Here is a 23114-nt window from a genome sequence, read left to right on the forward strand (position 1 = left end):
AAGGTACAAAAATAGTGCAAAATCGTGAAGAATAAAAATAAGACCACAAACCAGTGTCTGTGTGTGTACGGTTTTGTAATATTCATAAGTAGAATTCAGGGCAGGGTCGTGTCCTCATAAACGTTCACTCATCCGAAAATATATCAGCTCAGAAAAATGAAAGAAAGGTTAACAGTACATAGCACAATACTGATTTAATAGCATGATATGGATGGCCGAACCAACTCCATTCAGCTCACATGGCGTCGTGCGGGGAGGATCACATGGCGTCGGTGCGGGGAGGCTCAGGCTCACATGGCGTCAGTGCGGGGAGGATCACATGGCGTCGGCGCGGGGAGGCTCACATGGCGTCGGTGCGGGGAGGATCACATGGTGTCGGTGCGGGGAGGCTAACATGGCGTCGGTGCGGGGAGGATCACATGGCGTCGGTGCGGGGAGGATCACATGGCGTCGGTTCGGGGAGGATCACATGGTGTCGGCGCGGGGAGGATCACATGGCGTCGGTGCGGGGAGGCTCAGGCTCACATGGCGTCAGTGCGGGGAGGATCACATGGCGTCGGTGCGGGGAGGATCACATGGCGTCGGTGCGGGGAGGATCAGGCTCACATGGCGTCGGTGCGGGGAGGCTCACATGGCGTCGGTGCGGGGAGGATCACATGGTGTCGGTGCGGGGAGGCTCACATGGCATCGGCGCGGGGAGGATCACATGGCGTCGGCGCGGGGAGGCTCACATGGCGTCGGTGCGGGGAGGATCACATGGTGTCGGTGCGGGGAGGATCACATGGTGTCGGTGCGGGGAGGCTCAGGCTCACATGGCGTCAGTGCGGGGAGGATCACATGGCGTCGGTGCGGGGAGGATCACATGGCGTCGGTGCGGGGAGGATCAGGCTCACATGGCGTCGGTGCGGGGAGGCTCACATGGCGTCGGTGCGGGGAGGATCACATGGTGTCGGTGCGGGGAGGCTCACATGGCATCGGTGCGGGGAGGATCACATGGCGTCGGCGCGGGGAGGCTCACATGGCGTCGGTGCGGGGAGGCTCACATGGCGTCGGTGTGGGGAGGCTCACATGGCGTCGGTGCGGGGAGGCTCAGGCTCACATGGCGTCGGTGCGGGGAGGCTCACATGGCGTCGGCGCGGGGAGGCTCACATGGCGTCGGTGCGGGGAGGATCACATGGCGTCGGTGCGGGGAGGATCAGGCTCACATGGCGTCGGTGCGGGGAGGATCACATGGTGTCGGTGCGGGGAGGCTCACATGGCGTCGGTGCGGGGAGGATCACATGGCGTCGGTGCGGGGAGGCTCAGGCTCACATGGCGTCGGTGCGGGGAGGATCACAATGTGTCGGTGCGGGGAGGCTCACATGGCGTCGGTGCGGGGAGGATCACATGGTGTCGGTGCGGGGAGGCTAACATGGCGTCGGTGCGGGGAGGCTCACATGGCGTCGGTGCGGGGAGGCTCACATGGCGTCGGTGCGGGGAGGATCACATGGCGTCGGTGCGGGGAGGCTCAGGCTCACATGGCGTCAGTGCGGGGAGGATCACATGGTGTCGGTGCGGGGAGGCTCACATGGCGTCGGTGCGGGGAGGATCACATGGCGTCGGTGCGGGGAGGCTCAGGCTCACATGGCGTCAGTGCGGGGAGGATCACATGGTGTCGGTGCGGGGAGGCTCACATGGCGTCGGTGCGGGGAGGATCACATGGTGTCGGTGCGGGGAGGCTAACATGGCGTCGGTGCGGGGAGGATCACATGGCGTCGGTGCGGGGAGGATCACATGGTGTCGGCGCGGGGAGGATCACATGGAGTCGGTGCGGGGAGGCTCAGGCTCACATGGCGTCAGTGCGGGGAGGATCACATGGCGTCGGTGCGGGGAGAATCACATGGCGTCGGTGCGGGGAGGATCAGGCTCACATGGCGTCGGTGCGGGGAGGCTCAGGATCACATGGTGTCGGTGCGGGGAGGCTCACATGGCATCGGTGCGGGGAGGATCACATGGCGTCGGCGCGGGGAGGCTCACATGGCGTCGGCGCGGGGAGGCTCACATGGCGTCGGTGCGGGGAGGCTCACATGGCGTCGGTGCGGGGAGGCTCACATGGCGTCGGCGCGGGGAGGCTCACATGGCGTCGGCGCGGGGAGGCTCACATGGCGTCGGCGCGGGGAGGCTCACATGGCGTCGGCGCGGGGAGGCTCACATGGCGTCGGCGCGGGGATGATCACATGGCGTCGGTGCGGGGAGGATCACATGGCGTCGGTGCGGGGAGGCTCACATGGCGTCGGTGCGGGGAGGCTCACATGGCGTCGGTGCGGGGAGGATCATATGGCGTCGGTGCGGGGAGGATCACATGGCCTCGGTGCGGGGAGGCTCACATGGCGTCGGTGCGAGGAGGCTCACATGGCGTCGGTGCGGGGAGGCTCACATGGCGTCGGTGCGGGGAGAATCACATGGCGTCGGTGCGGGGAGGATCATATGGCGTCGGTGCGGGGAGGATCACATGGCCTCGGTGCGGGGAGGCTCACATGGCGTCGGCGCGGGGAGGCTCACATGGCGTCGGCGCGGGGAGGCTCACATGGCGTCAGCGCGGGGAGGCTCACATGGCGTCGGTGCGGGGAGGCTCACATGGCGTCGGTGCGGGGAGGATCACATGGCGTCGGTGCGGGGAGGATCACATGGCGTCGGTGCGGGGAGGATCACATGGCGTCGGCGCGGGGAGGCTCACATGGCGTCGGTGCGGGGAGGCTCACATGGCGTCGGTGCGGGGAGGCTCACATGGCGTCGGTGCGGGGAGGCTAACATGGTGTGGGTGCGGGGAGGCTCACATGGCGTCGGTGCGGGGAGGATCACATGGCGTCGGTGCGGGGAGGCTCACATGGCGTCGGTGCGGGGAGGCTCACATGGCGTCGGTGCGGGGAGGCTAACATGGCGTCGGTGCGGGGAGGATCACATGGCGTCGGTGCGGGGAGGATCACATGGCGTCGGTGCGGGGAGGATCACATGGCGTCGGTGCGGGGAGGATCACATGGCGTCGGTGCGGGGAGGCTCACATGGCGTCGGTGCGCGGAGGCTCACATGGCGTCTGTGCGGGGAGGATCACATGGCGTCTGTGCGGGGAGGCTCAGGCTCACATGGCGTCGGTGCGGGGAGGCTCACATGGCGTCGGTGCGGGGAGGCTCACATGGCGTCGGTGCGGGGAGGATCACATGGCGTCGGTGCGGGGAGGATCACATGGCCTCGGTGCGTGGAGGCTCACATGGCGTCGGCGCGGGGAGGCTCACATGGCGTCGGCGCGGGGAGGCTCACATGGCGTCGGTGCGGGGAGGCTCACATGGCGTCGGTGCGGGGAGGCTCACATGGCGTCGGTGCGGGGAGGCTAACATGGTGTGGGTGCGGGGAGGCTCACATGGCGTCGGTGCGGGGAGGATCACATGGCGTCGGTGCGGGGAGGCTCACATGGCGTCGGTGCGGGGAGGCTCACATGGCGTCGGTGCGGGGAGGCTAACATGGCGTCGGTGCGGGGAGGATCACATGGCGTCGGTGCGGGGAGGATCACATGGCGTCGGTGCGGGGAGGATCACATGGCGTCGGTGCGGGGAGGATCACATGGCGTCGGTGCGGGGAGGCTCACATGGCGTCGGTGCGCGGAGGCTCACATGGCGTCTGTGCGGGGAGGATCACATGGCGTCTGTGCGGGGAGGCTCAGGCTCACATGGCGTCGGTGCGGGGAGGCTCACATGGCGTCGGTGCGGGGAGGCTCACATGGCGTCAGTGCAGGGAGGCTCACATGGCGTCGGTGCGGGGAGGATCACCTGGCATCGGTGCGGGGAGGCTCAGGCTCACATGGCGTTGGTGCGGGGAGGTTCACATGGCGTCGGTGCGGGAAGGATCACATGGCGTCGTGCGGGAAGGATGGTCGAGCTAAAAAAAATATCTCCGTCTGACGCGTTATTTTATTGTTTTACATGCGAGTTGGATGGAGTTGGATGGAGATGGATGGAGATGGATGGAGATGGATGGAGATGGATGGAGATGGATGGAGATGGATGGAGTTGGATGGAGTTGGATGGAGTTGGATGGAGTTGGATGGAGTTGGATGGAGTTGGATGGAGTTGGATGGAGATGGATGGAGTTGGATGGAGTTGGATGGAGTTGGATGGAGATGGATGGAGATGGATGGAGATGGATGGAGATGGATGGAGTTGGATGGAGATGATTCAGCCATCCTTCTCATTCTATGAAATCAGTATTATGCTATGTCCCATTTATCCTTTCCTGAGCGGATACTCTATATCATGTTGCCACACCATAGGGCTAGAGCAGGAGTGGCCAACTCCAGTCCTCAATGGCCACCAACAGGCCAGGTTTTCAGGGTATCCCTGTTTCAGCACAGGTGGCTCAAGTCAAAGACTGGGCCCTCTGATTGAGCACCTGTGCTGAAGCAGGGACATCCTGAAAACCTGACCTGTTGGTGGCCCTTAGAAGACTGGAGAAGCGTGACTGCGTTAGCCGTGAACATTAATGAAATGCTAGGTTTTTTTTTAAATTAATTGCCTGTCATATTCAATCACAGATGTTTAAATATATAATGGAGTCACAGTCGTTTATTTAGCTCATGTTGACGGTATTCAGCTGGTAACATCTCCCAGCATGAGATCCCTGCTGGAAAGGCCAAGGCTTTTACAAGTCAGAGGTTCTAATTAAAGGTACCAATCTCGGTCTAGTTTTGATGCCAAATTTTTGTAGATTAACAGCAGCAAAATACAAAACACGAAGAGATCAAAGCTGAGCTCTGGCTGCCTGACACTCAGTTGGGACTGAAAATATCAACATCGCAACTGTACTGAAGTCCAAAATTGTGTGTATGCAGGTAAAACATGCTAGACACAGAGGAATAGAATTAAACGATGGACAAAGTAGCCAAGTGGAAACACAATGGATCGCATCACAAAGCTTCAAAAATGATAGGCCTGTTATTGCAAGTTTCTATATATTGAGAGGTATATGTACAAAGAGGTGGAATACCTTAAAGGGGCTGTCCGCGCAGCACGTAATTATTTTTAATTGTTTTAATATATGCAACCTTTGATTCTCTTTATTGAAAATGAATTACTTAAGCTGCTGATCGATTCATTCTCCCATGATCGATCGGGGTTCACTAAATGGCTGCCTTTCAGTTTCAAATCAATCCTTCAGTCAGTGTAACTCAGCAGCTACAGTGTATCCTTATATTACGAAGGTAACATTATCTATTGTTACAGTTTGCAGCTCAAACTGCTGGGAATATTGGCAACAAATTATCACAAGCAGGAAAGTGTTGCAAAGATCTTGCACTGCTGTGGGAGGTGGCTAAAACCCGCTATACTAAGGATTGTCAGTATATTAAAACGAATACAAATTTCATAAAGAGTTGAATTGAAAAAGAAAACGTATGCATGTATTATCTAATACTACAGAACAGGTTTATTTAAATAAACACACACGTAGGATATTGCAGGGATTGCTCCTTTAAGACGCTTGAATAAACGGTTAAGTGTTTTATGACTTAATCTGTGAAATGGGTGTAATCAGTGTCGGATTTAACCATAAACTAACTAGACTACAGTTTACGGCCAAGTTTTAAAAATCGGATGATAAATTAAAAAAAAGATATGGGAAAAAGAAGATTCTCTATAAATATGTACATTTCTGTTCAAATATGACCCTTAGCATTCGGTGCATGGAAAATGACAAGCTTTGTAGCTTATCATTTGAAGACATCATCAATGACTTTCTTCTCCAAAAAAATCACAAAGAAAATGTTTTTATATTAAAATGAATGTTTTGTGCAAACACTTCGTTTTAGCTTTACACCGTCATCTTTGTATATAACAATGCTAGTATAATGCCTTCATTCATTGCAGTTTCATGGTTATATTTTCAATGGTCCCCTTCAGTCAGAATAATAAATGTTTTTCTAATTTTTGGGGCCTCGTAAACTTGACATAGCGTAGGCCCCCAGAAGGTCAAAGTCCAACCCTGGCCACAACCCTCCTGTTAGCAGACAATAAACAAAATAAATGTAATCAAAAGGTTAGCTTTCTTAATTCATATCTTATTACCCTTCTGCAGGGACATTAATACTGCTGATCAAAAGGAGTCTGAAAACCGAAACACTTTATAATGTTATTTTACTTAACCAAACATTACAGCTTTATTACATATGAGTCACTAAATATGCGTGAGAGTAGTGAAACAAGAGCTCCAAAATATCACCATTTACATAAGTTGGAATGTTATTGACATTAGGAAAAGCCTTCATTGTTTATGGCAAGAATCAGCAAGTAACCAACATGACTGTGGATTCCTTGCTGCCTGTGAATGATATCTTGGATAGATCAGGAAAAAAAAGTGCGTTCCGACGTTCATATACCACAACATCTATATGTAATATAATGTATTACAAAAAGTTATCACAACCTGCAGCTATTCCGGTTAAAACTACCAGCTCTTATGTCCTCCTAATAAGCTACATGCTGAACATCATTTATTTACACGCACTAAAAGTGCATACAAGTAAAACTTCCTATATTCAGTGGCGGATTTCCCATTAGGTCAGCAACATATTGGGGCGCCAAATTTCCCCTTTACCGACCCACCCCCCCACCCCCATATACAGAAGCCCCGCTCTCTTCCCCGCTGATTGCCGGATGAGAATGTGGGGCCTCTCTCTATACAGTTCTTACCTTCTCCTTCGTGCCCTGCCCTCCTCCTTCAGCGTCAAATGACGCTGAGACGTCACATAGTGTCTCGTTGCCATGGTAAAGTGCAGTCGCGGCAGCACGTTACCATGGCAACGCGCCGCCATGTGGCGTCGCTGAAGGAGGAGGGCAGCGGCACCATGCAAGTGCCTAGGGGTGGCAGTTTTCAAATCCACCACTGCTTACAGTTCAATTGTTCTGCGTGCATTCTGTGTGCAGGACATAGATGTAGTGAAGTTTATCTACCTGTTATTAAGTAACCCTTTGGGGGTCCCATGACGTTGTGGCTGCTCCATTGGCTTTCTTCTCCTTTTCCAGTAGTAGCTACATCATGAGCTTTCTGCTCTTTTTCTAGGGGAGATCCGGTGGAGCGCGGAACTCGATCTGGCCAGCAGAGGAATGGAAGAGGACTCCTCCCCTTACCGTCATCAGTGATGCCGCGATCCCATGATCGCTGAGGACAGGATGCAGCACCTCCTCTGACACTTAGTTGGTTAAAGCATTGGTGGGCAACAGGTGGCCCCTGGTGGATGCCATGTGGCTCCCAACCAGTGCCCGCCCTAGCAGCCTGCCGTCCCACTCTCCCCGGTGCAGACGGGAGTGGAGATGTTGCTAGTAAGCATTGCAGCTTCTCACTGCTTCCTGTGCTGCTTAATGGCACACTGATATATACTGTCCCACTCCTCCCCTGTGCTAATCACTGGTTCCCAGTATAGGAAGAGGTGCGGGCTCTAATCACCAGCACACCCACAATATGCAGCGGACTGGAGGGGGCGGGGAAAAGCTCCTACCCACCGCTGCAACGTCTCTTCTGCTTTGGGCACTATTTTGTAGGTAATATGCGGCCCTGTTGAGGGCTCAAGGGCCACACATGCGGCCCTAGATGCATACCATGTTGCCTACCATAGTGTTAAAGGCTTCAGCTGCTGAGCCATCCCTTAATAAAGTCCATCAATGGTCCTATAAAACTGACCAGAACCTAAACTGAAATAACTTATTAATACAAAAAAAGTCTTTGTAACTTTTTATTCTATTTGAAATATTATCCATAGTTTCGGAACTAAACTGACATCAGACGTTATTTTCCTGCGGACCCTTTTTAGGTTTAGTTACCTAATTTCTGGGCGGCTTAACTGGGACAGGCTTAGGTGAGACAGCAATATATTGGGGACAGAAGATGTGACTGCTATTAGATTGTAATCTGTGATACATTATTTAAAAGGAATCATTGTTTTTGTTATTATTATTATCTATGTAAGCTGTTCTACTGACCTGTACAAACCGGATGAATCCCGGGTAAACCAGGCTAATGGCTTTAGCTTGAGACGCCTTTGGGTAACATGGCACCCATACTTGATAGGACCTTGTTTAAGAAATACAGATGTAGTGAAAACACATTAATGTTTAGGCATTGGCTGCGAAACAGGGGGTCCCTGGAGCCCATGCCGGGAAAGGTGTCACGGTTACTTCCTGGCATTTAAATCCCCGCCACTACGAAGCCACGATGCATGATGTCACAGTTTTTTATTGGCCTGCGTAACAAAGATTGACACGCCATTTTGTTTTCCCTGGAGGGGACTGTACCGGTGGCATCTTCATCTGGCAATTATCTTTGGAACAGAGCCGAAATTAAAGTGGCTCAGCTCTGGAGACCCCCTGCCACCAACCCATGTAAAAAAAAAAAATTGGAGGGGGTAATACAAATGAGACAACATTGTAACATTTTTAAATACTGTAGGATTTTTTTTTTGGAGAGCAAGGGAAGTTCAGAGACTAATAGAACTTGTGTTAAACTCCACAGGAATGTCGAATTCAGCCCCGCTGCATGCTATATGCAAGTCAAACATTTACAGGTGTTAAAAGTAAACATTGCTCCAAAGTGAACTTCAAAAATGTTTCACACGTGTTCACAAATCCTTTCCCTTTGATATTTAACAAAAACCACACAGATAGCTATTGCGTTACAAGCACCTAAACATGATACCACGGACACATCGTTCTTTTAGATCTGGAGTAACTCACGTGGGCACAGAAAAGTCTCCGTCGTTACTTAAATTATACTATGTTTATTAATATTATAGCTAGAAAATCCTGCATCACATCTTGTCATTTTTCAGCATCCCACTACATTTTCCTCTCTGGAGGATGGGTGATTTATTTAAAAGAACAAGCTGTCAAGCGATTCGTTTACAAAGCACACGTACATCATTTCCACATATGTGGCTATTTTAAACTCTTGCCTAAGAACAGCACAATAATTCAATGGCGTATTTTGATGAAATGTGTCTTTTTTAATGCTTCAAAAGGATCACTAATTATTTGAGCCTTAAAGAGGCAATCCAAGCAGCACTTTAAATAAAAAATAAAAAAATACAGTATATATATATTTTGGTTTTAATATATGCAGCCTTTGATTACCTTTATTGAAAATGAATTACCTAAGCTGCCGATCGATTTATTCTCCCGTTTTTGATCCGCAACCATCCTGCTTCCCAGGGTTCACTAAATCGCTGCCTTTCAGTTTCAATCAATCCTTCAGTCAGTGTAACTCTGCAGCTACAATGTATTCTTATATTACTAAGATAACATTATCTATTGTTACAGTTTGCATCTTAAACAGCTGGGAATATTGGCAACAAATTATCCCACGAAAGTATTACAAAGATCTTGCACTGCTGGGGAGGTGGCTAAACCTGCTATAGAAATCAAAGGATGCTCAGTATATTAAAACTCATTAAAAATGGCATTAAGAGTTGAATAACAAAAAAATTGTAGTAAGTATTATCTACTACTACAGATGTAGGCTATTGCATGGATTGCAAGGCCCATGTTCACTAAGCCCGGTTAAACCGGGGTACACAGCGCTAACCTAAAAGTGGAACGGGCAATATTTGAACTTATTCCCCAACATAATTACAGTATCTGCAAACACAACGGCGGAACTTGAGCTCATTAGAATAGGCTCACGTTACTTCAGGACAACGCTACGTTATCTTACATCGATCTGCCGATACTGAAGTGTTGGTCTTACTCCTGTCCAGACCCTGTGATAGGGATCGGAGGAGTAAAAATACCAAGAAAAATTCAAAATTAAAAAAAAAAAAAATGTTAAGTATTGTGACAGAAACCAGGGGATGGTAATAAATTCCGTATATAGGGCTCCCAGGATACTAGACAGTTTCTATCCTGTTTGGCCTGGGAGTGCAGCCTTATAATATATACACTCCATCCCACAGTTTGGCAAGCGCTGGAACTGAGGGATGAGAGATCCAGACCAGAGTTTGTCTGCTGCCTGATTTCTGTCACCTGTCATGCTAATTAGGAATCAGGTATGAAAGACTGATTTCCTGTTTGCTCTGGTCTCCCCACAAGAGCCAGGAGGCTGGAAGGCTGCTGAACTACAGAGGGGAGAAGCCTCTTTCCCAAACAGGTTCAATCTTTCTGTTCATTTGTGTAAGACTGCAAAAGTACCGTGTTTTGTTGTTGGAAGTGGAAAAGCCACTTCCAACCCTGAGTCAGGGATATCTAAGTTAAGTTATCGCTCAGGTGAGCAGCTTTTGTTTTGATCTGTTTTCTGTTGTATGCACTGTGGCAGTCTCAGTGCCTGGGACTGAATAAACCAGGCATAGCCTGTTTAAAGGAACAGTACGTGACGCCTCATCATTTAACCTACCCTAAAAGACCGTGTTCTAAACAGTCCCGGACAAACGATGGAGCCCCGGAGTAAGCCGTTTGTCACATATGGTGGAGAATGCGGGCAGAGCACTAGGGGGTCTGCGGGTTGAAGAACTTTGAAAAAAAAAAAAAAAAAAAAAAGTTTTTTTCATCCTCTGCAAACAAGATGGAAGACGTGGTGGGTGCGCTGGTACGCAATGTCGCTGCCCAGAAAGACGCGAATGAAACCCAGCAACAGCTGTTAATAGCCCAGCAAGAAACTAATGCAAGCCAGCAACAGGCGAATGCAAACCAGCAACAGACGAATGAAGCCCTGCAAAACGCGAATGCAAACCAGCAAGAGACAAACCGCTTGCTGAGAGAGGAGCAACAGCGGTTCGCTCAGGGCTTACAGCAGGAACTCGAGATCCTGAGGGGGACTATCAGTAACCTTCCACTGGCAGCGGCAGCCCCAGTTCCAAAAATGACCAGGGCAAGCCACTACCTTCAGAAGATGGGACCCTCGGATGATGTGGAAGCCTATCTTCTCACGTTTGAACGCACGGCACAGAGAGAGGGATGGCCAGAAGCTGAGTGGGCTGGTCTAATCGCACCCTTCCTAAGCGGCGAACCCCAGAAGGCTTACTTTGATCTAGAGCCAGCCGAAGCTAACGTCTATGCAAAATTGAAGTTCGAGATCCTCGCCCGCCTCGGCGTAACCACGGCTGTTCGCGCCCAAAGGTTTCACGCATGGTCCTTCACGATGGATAAAGCCACCCGAAGCCAGATGTATGACCTCATCCACCTCGCCCGGAAGTGGCTACAACCCGAGATCAACTCAGCCAGCCACATCGTGGAACGGTTGGTCATGGACCAGTTCTTGAGGAAACTTCCCTCTGCCTTACGCCGTTGGGTCAGTCGGAGTGACCCCCACAATGCGGATGAGCTTGTGGCCCTCGTAGAAAGGTACAATGCAGCAGAAGAGCACCCGCAACCCACAGTCGTGGAGCAACCCCACTACCCGAGGTTCCAGGACTCTTCCAGAGACGGTAAAAGGGTACCGGGGTTAAGGGGCGCTGAAGAGCGGCGACCACCTTCACGCAGCACCAGCAACAGTGGTTCGCACACTAAGGGCAATAGCCAACATGGGGAGCCGGGAAAAGGCTCTAAGTGGGACACAGACTATGTACCTAAATGTGTAAATTGTCATGAGAGGGGCCACAGAGCAAAAACCTGCCCACTAAATGATGAGCCCATGCAATGCAACAGCGTGGAACCTTATTCGCTGTTGTCCCAATGTATGGGCCCTAGCCCAGAGGACCCCTTGAATAACCATCTGTGGGCATTTGTAAAGGTTAATGGTAAGAGGGTTCGGGCACTTCTTGACTCTGGGAGCATGGTCACACTAGTGTCCGAATACCTCTTGCCCATTAAGAAGAAACAGGGAAACAGTTCACAAAGAGTGGCAATTTGTTGTATACATGGGGATAATCATGAATATTCCACTGTTGATGTTTTTTTTTAAACAGAGTTTGGTTCTTTAGATTTCAAGGTGGGTATTGTACCCAAACTGGCACATGATGTGTTAATAGGGACCGACTTTCCCCATTTTCTAAAAATGTGGTCCCCCGCTCAGAATAGCGCCCAGAGTTCAATAGCGGACCATAACGAAGTATTAGAAGAAACAAATCCTTTCCCTTTTTCAGAAATGGAGGTTGACGAGGGCCCAAATAAGAAGGGGGAAAAGGAGGAGTGCTGTAAAATTCCCTTCCCCATCACTACTTTGGTAGGGAATACCCCAAATCAAGATGTTGAGCAGACACTTACCACCCCAGAACCGGATAAGACCCTCGCTGACCTAGAGGTCAGTCCTGGGAGTTTTAAGAAGGCCCAGTGGGAGGACCCCACATTAGCGGTAGCAAGGGGAAATATACGGGACCAGAATAGTACTCCTGGCCAACCAGATAGGTCACTTGCTTACCCCTACTTCGAGGTAGAGAACGACCTAGTATATCGGGTTGATAAAAGGAAATCGGTTACAACTAAACAATTGTTGGTACCACGGACATTCCGTAACGTAGTATTACACCTCGCACATAGTCACCCATTGGGGGGACACCTAGGGGTGGAAAAGACAAAAGAAAAGGTTCTCCGAAGCTTCTATTGGCCTGGGGTTCTGGCAGAAATTACGAATTATTGTTCCTCATGCCCAGAATGTCAGATCACCGCCCCGTTCAAGGCGTACCGCAGCCCATTGGTACCCCTTCCCATAATAGAGGTACCATTTGACCGGATTGCTATGGATCTAGTAGGACCCCTAATAAAGTCTGCTAGGGGACATCAGCATATATTGGTAATATTAGATTATGCCACCCGATTTCCGGAGGCAGTTCCCCTACGTAGCACCTCTGCTAAAAACATAGCAAAAGAGTTAGTAGTTCTGTTTTCCCGGGTCGGGATTCCTAAAGAGATTCTATCTGACCAGGGAACACCATTTATGTCCCAAGTAACAAAAGAGCTATGTAAACTCCTAAAAATCAAGCATCTCAGAACCTCAGTCTATCATCCACAAACAGATGGTTTAGTGGAAAGGTTCAATAAAACCTTAAAGAGCATGTTACGGCGGGCGGTTGATAAAGATGGGAAAAACTGGGATTGTTTGTTACCGTACCTGTTATTTGCCATTAGGGAAGTTCCCCAATCATCCACAGGCTTCTCCCCGTTTGAACTATTGTATGGCCGACACCCAAGGGGCTTACTGGATATAGCCAAAGAGACTTGGGAACACGAGGTTACCCCTTACAGAAGTGTAATAGAGCATGTTGCCCAGATGCAGGACCGCATTGCTGCAGTCCTACCCATAGTGAGGGAACACATGGAGAAAGCTCAAGAAGCACAGAGGAATACGTATAATAAGGGTGCTAGGGTCAGAATTTTTTTTCCAGGTGATAGGGTACTAGTTCTGGTTCCCACCGTGGAGAGTAAATTCCTTGCTAAATGGCATGGGCCATATGAGGTCTTGGAAAGAGTGGGAGAAGTAAATTATAAGGTAAGACAGCCAGGTAGGAGGAAACCTGAGCAAATTTACCATATAAACCTACTCAAGCCCTGGAAAGATAGAGAAGTCTTGTTAACCCTAGTACCCCCAGGTCCGTCAGAGAATCAAGAAACTGACCCAGAGGTTAGCATAGCTGAAACCCTGTCTGTTCATCAGAAACGAGAGGTTCAGAATTTAGTGAGAAGAAACAAAGAAATCTTCTCTATACGGCCAGGTAGAACTAGCGTAATTGAACATGACCTAGTCTCTGAACCGGGGGTCCGAGTTAACCTTAAACCGTACCGAATCCCAGAGGCCAAAAGAAAGGCTATAAGTTTAGAGGTTAAAAAAATGCTAAAACTAGGTGTAATTGAGGAATCCCAAAGTGGGTGGAACAGCCCTATAGTCTTAGTCCCAAAGCCAGATGGTACAACAAGGTTTTGTAATGACTACCGGAAACTAAACGCGGTGTCAAAATTTGATACTTATCCTATGCCCAGGGTAGATGAACTTGTAGAGAGACTGGGCAAAGCCCGATATCTCACAACCCTAGACCTAACAAAAGGGTACTGGCAGGTTCCCCTCACAGAAAGGGCAAAAGAAAAGACAGCCTTCTCAACCCCAGACGGCCTCTTTCAGTATAAGGTGTTGCCTTTTGGCTTACATGGAGCTCCCGCCACATTCCAAAGAATGATGGATAAAATTTTAAAACCACATGCTCGGTATGCTGCCGCCTACCTGGATGATGTGGTAATCCATAGTGAAGATTGGCAATCCCACCTTCCAAAGGTCCAAGCTGTGCTTGACGCAGTCCGGTCTGCTGGACTAACTGCTAACCCCGCTAAATGCACTATTGGTCTGGAGGAGGCCAAGTATCTGGGATATTCTATTGGCAGAGGTTTACTCAAACCCCAAACACTCAAAGTGGAGGCGATACAAAATTGGCCAAGGCCAGTTACAAAAAAACAAGTAAGGACCTTTTTGGGGTTAATTGGGTACTATAGAAGGTTTATTCCCAATTTTGCAACTAAGGCAACCCCACTAACTGACCTCACAAAAGCAAGAGGACCGCTAATGGTAAAGTGGTCCCCCGAAACCGAACAGGCCTTTAGAAGCCTGAAAGAAGCTCTCTGTGCCCAACCAGTGTTGGTCACACCTGACTTCTCCAAAGAGTTCGTAGTCCAAACCGACGCATCTGAGGTAGGGCTGGGGGCGGTACTCTCCCAGGAGTCTCAAGGTGAGGAGCACCCCATCCTTTATTTAAGTAGGAAACTAAATCCCCAGGAGAAAAATTACTCCATAGTAGAGAAAGAGTGTCTCGCAATAAAGTGGGCTGTAGAGACGCTCAAATACTACCTGTTGGGGAGAAAATTCCGGTTGGTCACAGATCATGCACCCCTTACCTGGATGTGTCAAAACAGGGAAAAGAATGCTAGAGTGACCAGGTGGTTCCTAAGCCTACAACCCTTTAAATTTTCTGTGGAACACAGGTCAGGGCACAAACATGGCAATGCTGACGGGTTGTCAAGGATGCACTCCCTAATATCCATGGTCGCTCATCCCTCGAGGTCTGAGCTGGGGGGGAGGATATGTGACAGAAACCAGGGGATGGTAATAAATTCCGTATATAGGGCTCCCAGGATACTAGACAGTTTCTATCCTGTTTGGCCTGGGAGTGCAGCCTTATAATACATACACTCCATCCCACAGTTTGGCAAGCGCTGGAACTGAGGGATGAGAGATCCAGACCAGAGTTTGTCTGCTGCCTGATTTCTGTCACCTGTCATGCTAATTAGGAATCAGGTATGAAAGACTGATTTCCTGTTTGCTCTGGTCTCCCCACAAGAGCCAGGAGGCTGGAAGGCTGCTGAACTACAGAGGGGAGAAGCCTCTTTCCCAAACAGGTTCAATCTTTCTGTTCATTTGTGTAAGACTGCAAAAGTACCGTGTTTTGTTGTTGGAAGTGGAAAAGCCACTTCCAACCCTGAGTCAGGGATATCTAAGTTAAGTTATCGCTCAGGTGAGCAGCTTTTGTTTTGATCTGTTTTCTGTTGTATGCACTGTGGCAGTCTCAGTGCCTGGGACTGAATAAACCAGGCATAGCCTGTTTAAAGGAACAGTACGTGACGCCTCATCATTTAACCTACCCTAAAAGCCCGTGTTCTAAACAGTCCCGGACAAACGACGGAGCCCCGGAGTAAGCCGTTTGTCACAGTATACACAAATTATTTGGAGGCTAATGGAGAAATGAGTTCTTACGCGGCGGGTCCACTTGTGAGCACACCTGGCTGTCAAATCAGATCAAACCTAACCTTTAATGGTCTAAATCAGGGGTGGCCAACTCCAATCCTCAAAGGCCACCAGGTCAGGTTTTCAGGATATCCCTGCACAGGTGGCTCAATCAATGGCTTAGTCTTTGAAGGAGTGGCTCAGTCAGTAAAGACACTGACTATGCAAACAATGACGCCGAGTTTGAATGAACACCTGGTTCAATTCCCGCTGTCGGCTTCTTGTGACCTTGGGCAAGTCACTTTATGTCCTTGTACCTCAGGCACCAAAAACATAGATTTGAAGCTCATCTGGGCAGGAACTGCATCTATAAAAATGCCTATCTTCTGTGTACCGCGCGCTATACTGTGAAGGGATAGGCACACCATGTGAAGCGCTTTGAGTCTCATTGGGAGAAAAATGCTATATGAAATAAAGTTATTATATATATGTATTGTGTATATGCATATGTGTGTATGCATGTATATATGCACAATTTTCTGATAACATTCTTTATATAGATAACCAGACATGAATATAGTTATATATTTATACACATCCCACTCCCCCCCCCCCCCCCACATCTCCTTACTGTCTAAGCCGCTTCTGCATTTCAATAGAGAGAAGCCTTTTATGTCTCTACTGTTAATTTTCACACTAGGCCACCTGTCTCTACTTTATCTTATTTCCCTCTTCCTCCCCACATCCATTGCAACCAGAGATCCCTCTTGCAAACACTGTATATTATATTTTGTTTCTGTGGCACCCGATGAAGGACCCTGAGAGGTTGGAAAGCTTGTAACATATCAACTACATTCCCTCCCATCTCCTAAAACCTCTTGCTCCTACTATAATCCCTTTTTGCTCACACACATTTTTAACTCCTCCCTCTACTCTGGTACCTCTCCCTCTTCCTTCCCTCTTCCCTCAAACATGCAATAGTTATAACATTACTCAAAAACAGCAAGCTTAACCCTACCTGTCTTTCTAACTATCGACCTGTCTCCCTCCTTCCTTTTGCCTCTAAACTCCTTGAATGTCTTATATTCTCTCGCTTGCTCCATTTTCTCAACACCTATTCTCTCCTAGACCCTCTACAATCTGGCTTCTGCACTGCTCACTCCACTGAAACAGCCCAGTAAAATAACTAATGACCTCCATGCTGTCAAAGACAGAGTTCATTACACTCTGCTCATATTACTCAACCTCTCTGCAGCATTTGATACTGTGGACCACCCTCTTCTCCTTCACATTCTCCATACTCTTGGCATTCGTAACAAGGCTCTTTCCTGGATCTCCTCTTACCTCTCCCATCATACTTTCAGTGTCTCTTTTGCAAACACTTCCTCCTCCTCTATTGATCTCTCTGTGGGGGTACCCCAGGGATCTGTCCTGGGACCCCTTCTCTTTTCTCTTTACACAGTCTCTAGGTGACCTAATCACATCTCTTGGGTTCAAATATCACCTCTATGCTGATGACACACAAATTTACTTTTCTACCACTGACCTTACACCTGCTGTACAGACTAAAGTTTCTGAATGTCTCTTTGCTATATCATCCTGGATGGCCCTCCGCTGACATAAACTTAACATGGCAAAAACAGAGCTCCTCATATTTCCTCCCAAACCTGGCCCTATTTCCTCCTTCCACATTACTGTTGGAAGTACTATCATTCACCGCAAGCACACTGCCTAGGGGTCACACTCGACTCCTCTCTCACATTCTCTTCTTATTCAAAAGGTAGCAAAAACCTGTCGTTTTTTTCCTCCGCAATATTACCAAGATACATCCTTTCCTCTGTTGCTCGACTGTAAAAATACTGACACAGGCCCTCATTCTCTCCCGTCTCGACTACTGTAACCTCCTGCTGTCTGGCCTTCCTGCCTCTCACCTGTCTCCCTTACAATCATTACTAAATACTGCTGCCAGAATCACTCTACTCTTTCCGAAATCTGTCTCCGCGTCTCCCCTGCTGAAATCCCTCTCCTGGCTTCCTATCAAATCCCGCATCACACACTCAATTCTCCTCACTTTTAAAGCTTTTCACTCTTCTGCTCCTCCTTACATCTCAGCCCTAATTTCTCACTATACACCATCCCGACTCTTGCATTCTGCTCAAGGATGTCTTCTCTCTACCCCTTTTGTATCTAAAGCCCTCTCCCGCCTTAAACCCTTCTTACTGACTGCCCCACACCTCTGGAATGCCCTTCCACTCAACTATCCACCTTTAAGACCCACCTTAAAACACACCTGCTTAAGGAAGCATATGAGTAGCTCCAAGTCTGATAATTAACACCTCATACATTAACCTTGGCCCCCTGCAGACGCACTTACCAGAACGCCCTCCTACTGTCTCTGTACGTTCTTCCTACCAACCAATTAGATTGTAAGCTCTTCGGAGCAGGGACTCCTTTTCCTAAATGTTACTTTCATGTCTGATGCGCTTCTCCCCTTTGTGTGTTATTTGTATTACTTGTTATTTATATGATTGTCACGTGTATTACTGCTGTGAAGCTCTATGTACATGACTGGCGCTATACAAATAAACACATACATACAAATGATTAGATTACACATTGTTCCAAGCGAGGGGAACATGTCTCCAAAACATATCAAATAGGAAACAAAGATGGTATTCCTCTCCTGCGTGAAAAACAGATCTAAATTGCCTCTCTTGTACGGTTCTGTCCAGTTGTTTAATCAGTGTAAAGTATTTTCTTATTAGGCATGATGTCATTTTGGCTGTTTAATCATTGCACGTTGGTTAACAATTGGTTTTAATATATTTGCCCACGAGGCTGCACATGTTACAGATGTGCTGCTTTTGCAGACGGGTTTGGCGAGAGGCCTGCCAATTGTTAAAAACAGAATGGCGCGAGTGTGAGGTTTAGTTTAGTGTCATTAACCCCTTCGGTGCTGCCAGGGTCTGCCGTTGCACTCCATGTGCCTGCTGTGCTGGTGACTTTCCACAAAACCAAATAATATCCTCAAATACTAAGAGTATGTCATAAATAATAACAGGGTCACCCCTTCGCTATCAGCTGCAGTGTGTTGCTTCAGCGGGGGGGGGGGGGGGGGGGTGACGACACACCAGAAACCAAGTGGTTAATACTAATTGAATGCAAATGTAAACCCAATGCATTCTGTATTACTTACATCATAAGAAAGACATGTGTATATAATGAATAAGCTTTACCTGAATTCCTTTTAGTCCACACAGAAAGTAGTTGTGCCACAAAGGCTTTGTCTTATCAATCTGAATGTTTTTAACATTCACAGAGAAGTCCCTGCAAAGACAGAAAATATTATCACAACATACGTCTTATCTGAAGCATTGGAAAGCTTTTTGCTGCCACCTCGTGGTGAAGGTAAGAATAACAGCTAGCATCATGTAAATATAACTATATATGGGGTGCTCAACTCCCCCCCCCCTCCCTCCCCCCCCCCCCCCCCCCCCCCCCCCCCAACAGGTCAGATTTTCAGGATATCCCTGCTTCAGCCCACGTAAACCACCTGAACTGAAGCAGGGATATCGTGAAAACCTGACCTGTTGGGGAGCGGACGGGGGGCTCGAGGACTGGAGTTGAGTACCACTGGACTATACAATGACATTCGTTTGCCGAAACAGTGAACAAGATTAGTTTGCAACAAATAAAGTCAATAATTATACTGTTGTTTTCTATGGCACAACTACAACTTTTTAAACGCAGTTACATTTGTTACAGAACATCACATAATGCAGATGTATCCCAGTGCTAGAAAGTTAGAAATCTGGCGTTTAAAAATAAACATGTAACAATACACTTTAAAAAACACACACAAGAGCAGATCATACGATTTGTGGCAGATCCATGCATGGTTCAATGCAGAAATGTATGATGTTTATATAATGCACTAAGGACCTGTTGACTAAACAATGCTAAGCTATACCTTACAACCCATTTAGATGAATACTCCTTAAAAAGTTGCCTTAAGATTGAGCGCCACTTAGAAAATATAAAACTTGCATCGTTTGAAAGACGCAGATTTACGTAAAAAGACCAGTTTGCCTAACAGAGTAATCACAGTTCTTAAAGGCCTCACCAAACAAGGTATTAAAGACCTATCCAGCAAAGTGTTTGATTATTCATTGCCACTGTAGTGCTGAACTCTGCACAGGGCCCGGGGAAGTGTAGTGTTTCAGGCTGTGATTATTACAATTGCAAACAGACGGTATAAAACAAACTGCATGTAAGCTGCTCAAAAACAGTTGCTATTTTTATTATATTAGGCCCAATAGGCCCGGCAGCAAAACCTTGGGGCGGTATACAGAGGCCCTGCTGTCTTCCGCACTGATTGCCGGGGGAGAGCATTTGGGCCTCTGTAAAGGTCTCTTACCTTCTCCTTCACGCCGCCCTCCTCCTTCTGTAGCATTGCAGCGTCAAAAATGATGCCGTGACGTCACATGGCGACGCGCTGACATGACATCACATGGAGTCGCATTGTAATGGAAAAGCGTCTTCACATGACGTTGTGGTGTCATTTGAATCCGTGACGCTACAGGAGGAGGCGGACTGGAGTATGTATATATGTGTGTGTGTGTGGAGGCATGTATATATATATATATATATATATATATAGTTATAGCGGCACTCAATTAAGAATGGTATATTGCCCGGCTGCATTAATGGGAAAAAGATTTATAATACAAGACAGCGATAGCAGCCACTCCAGGTCTTATGCAACTGCAGAGGGTGCAGAGTAACAGAGTAACAGTACGGTATAAAAATTGGCCCAAGCTTTCGGTTATCCTCAAGAGCTCATGATAAAGGCTCCAGTGAGTAGCCGAGAGGTTGCGCCAATACAATACATTTTTTTGCATATTTATGGTGTTCCTATACCTTTGTTATATTTATATTATAATATATATTATATACCTATTGCTTTTTTTTTTTTTACATCCAAAAGCCACAAATATATTTAATGAAAATTAATTAAAAAGCCTGAAGACTATGTGTGCCACCGTGAAAAAATATCCCCTTGGCATTAATGGAGATTGAATTGTTCTAAAACGTTTTGAGTCACCCCAATTTTAATGGTACTGTACTTGTGTTCGAATAATTGTGTCATTGTTAAAAAAAATAAGGAAGTGGACTAAAGAAATGGGTAGAGGTGTCCGCTGATAGCATCACGTGAAGCTTAAACATTTCGGTAAATGGAAAAGTCTCCTACACCGTTGAGAAAACATGTTAAAATGTTGGAATGGGAATAAATCCCACGGAATAAACAAAATGTATTTTGGTATATTTTCTTTGGAACGTTCTTCTTCCTATTTCTTTTGCATTTCTATTCCAATCCTCCAATATGTGATTTTAATACAATGTGTCCTTTTCATTCAGTGAAATATTGAAATGTTTAATATAGGTAATACAATGTGGAGATGTGGTCTACACTGGCTATTTCGGCGCTTGGAAATCTGGATTTCGTTAGCCAATTGCTGTGTCTCAGTTATCTCATCCCATTGAATCAATAAGCGCTTTATAATGATCGCCTTCCGAAGAAAAACAAGACGGTTATTTGGAAGATCACTGCGATTTGTGCACGCCGTGGGTTAGGACAATATTGGCATTACACTGGCTCCTCTTGCAGCTGTTGGAGGTTGGTGTTATGGCACCTAATGGCACACAAGCGGAGCAACTGGAAGTCGCTCGTAAAACGTAGCATCATGCAGTTTGCAAAAGATGTTCTACTCCCCCAGCGAATTGCAAAAAGGAGATACTCCCGATAAACACTGCCAGAAAATAAAGATGTACAATTAGAGATCACAGCGGGTGATGTGATTGCAAACGTTAAACGTTAGCTCAGGTAATTACAACGTGTGTGCATGGCACTTCATTTGCATTGAAGCTTCTGCCAGAAAAGGGGTAAAAAATATGTTAGATGTGTGCTCATGAAGATAAGACCTGTGTGGTTTCCAAATCGTTGTATACCGTATTGATTTATTTTCATTAAAAAAAAAAAGGTATTACACCTTGAAACAAACCCACTCTTCATTAGAACCAATACAGCTACTAGAACTTTTAAATACATTCCTATTTTTATATTCCACAACCATTGTGCTGATACTTATTGAAGACAAAAAAAAAAGAGATTTGTTGGTCCAACTGTCAAGGTATATTTTATTTAAACATTATAGTATAAACGGTTAAGGATAATTTCTAAGCGTTCTAATGCTTAACGATGGTGGAGCATTCATACTTGGAGTCCTGCCTCAGGTACACAGAGAACAGGTGGTGTGCAGGCATAAACTGAGGCGGTCTTGAGGAAGGACATGGCGAGGGACTGAAACGTTGATTCTATGAATTAAATGTTTCTTGGCATTAAAAAGACGAGTGCCACTTCTTTCTCCGTCTACCAGTGTTCTAATGTTTACAGGTATAATTCTCACGTCACTGTATACTTGGAAGACGGAGTGTTGATATCATATACCAGGGCTCTTCAATTCGTGCATTGATGTGGTCCTTAGACTCTCTGCTAATTTCATACTAGTTGCCTAGGAAGCCAAGTGCAGTTTTTCACACTGAAACTCACTTGTAGGTTAAGGTCATGTAAATAAAAATATTTGGTTCTGTAACGCTGCTGACTGCAGGAGAGGATATGGACCCGCAGGGCAGAGGTAGAGAGTAGGTATACTGATCTTGGCCTGGGATCTGAGGCCTGGGATGCAGGGGAAGACAGGTCCGGTTCCGGGGAGGGGGAAGACTCAGGAACGGACTCAGGAGCAAACAAGGACGAAGGAACCAGACTGGAACAACAGGAACAACGCAGGGGAAAAATCTGTACGCGTTTAGTTTGAACTTTTGGCACCCAAAAGTTCTAGCAAATTGGCCCAAGTTGTTCAAAATTCTCTATTTTGGCTTTTTTTCATGTGGACAAATAGCAGCTTTGTGACTTTTAAAATGTAAAGTTCTATCGAATTTGGCATGCAAAAGTAAATCGGAATGAATTGGACACGCGATGCCCATTGGCGCTTAGCGAACCTGCTGCGGACTTTTGGATCGAAGTAAACTTTTTCGCCAAAAAGAAGAAAAAAAAAGGGTGAAGTTCCTAAAGTTCACCAACAGGTGAGAAAAGTTCAGACATCTCTACTTAACCCAATATGGTACATGTAACAAGGGAACCGTAGGACAACCGTAGGGCAATTCTTCTGGGGAAAAATACCTGCACCATGTGTATCAGAGAAAAAAAATCCTATTGATTTCAATAAGACTTTTTTCTTTGACACAAACAGTGCAGTTATTGTGCCTCAGAATTGCTTTACTTTTGCCTTGATACATATGACCCACTGATTTCTGGTGGCATAAGTCAGGGGTGCTCAGCTCTGGCCCTCAACTTATCTGGGAGTTCCACAGTGAAAATAAAGATAAAACGCTAAAAATATGGC

The 23114-nt window shown here is 47.5% G+C and overlaps 1 protein-coding gene across 1 annotated transcript in view; it reads right to left on the bottom strand.

Moving 5' to 3' along the window:
• Window positions 1–23114, bottom strand: part of GALK2 (galactokinase 2) — a 98568-nt gene that overhangs the window by 62540 nt on the left and 12914 nt on the right. The window contains exon 4 of the mRNA XM_075575638.1: window positions 18888–18978. Within this exon, the coding sequence (XP_075431753.1) occupies window positions 18888–18978 (91 nt within the window). The remainder of the gene's footprint in view (window positions 1–18887; window positions 18979–23114) is intronic.

The sequence above is a fragment of the Ascaphus truei genome, chromosome 18 (genome assembly GCF_040206685.1).
Source record: "Ascaphus truei isolate aAscTru1 chromosome 18, aAscTru1.hap1, whole genome shotgun sequence".
Classification (NCBI taxonomy): Eukaryota; Metazoa; Chordata; class Amphibia; order Anura; family Ascaphidae; genus Ascaphus; species Ascaphus truei.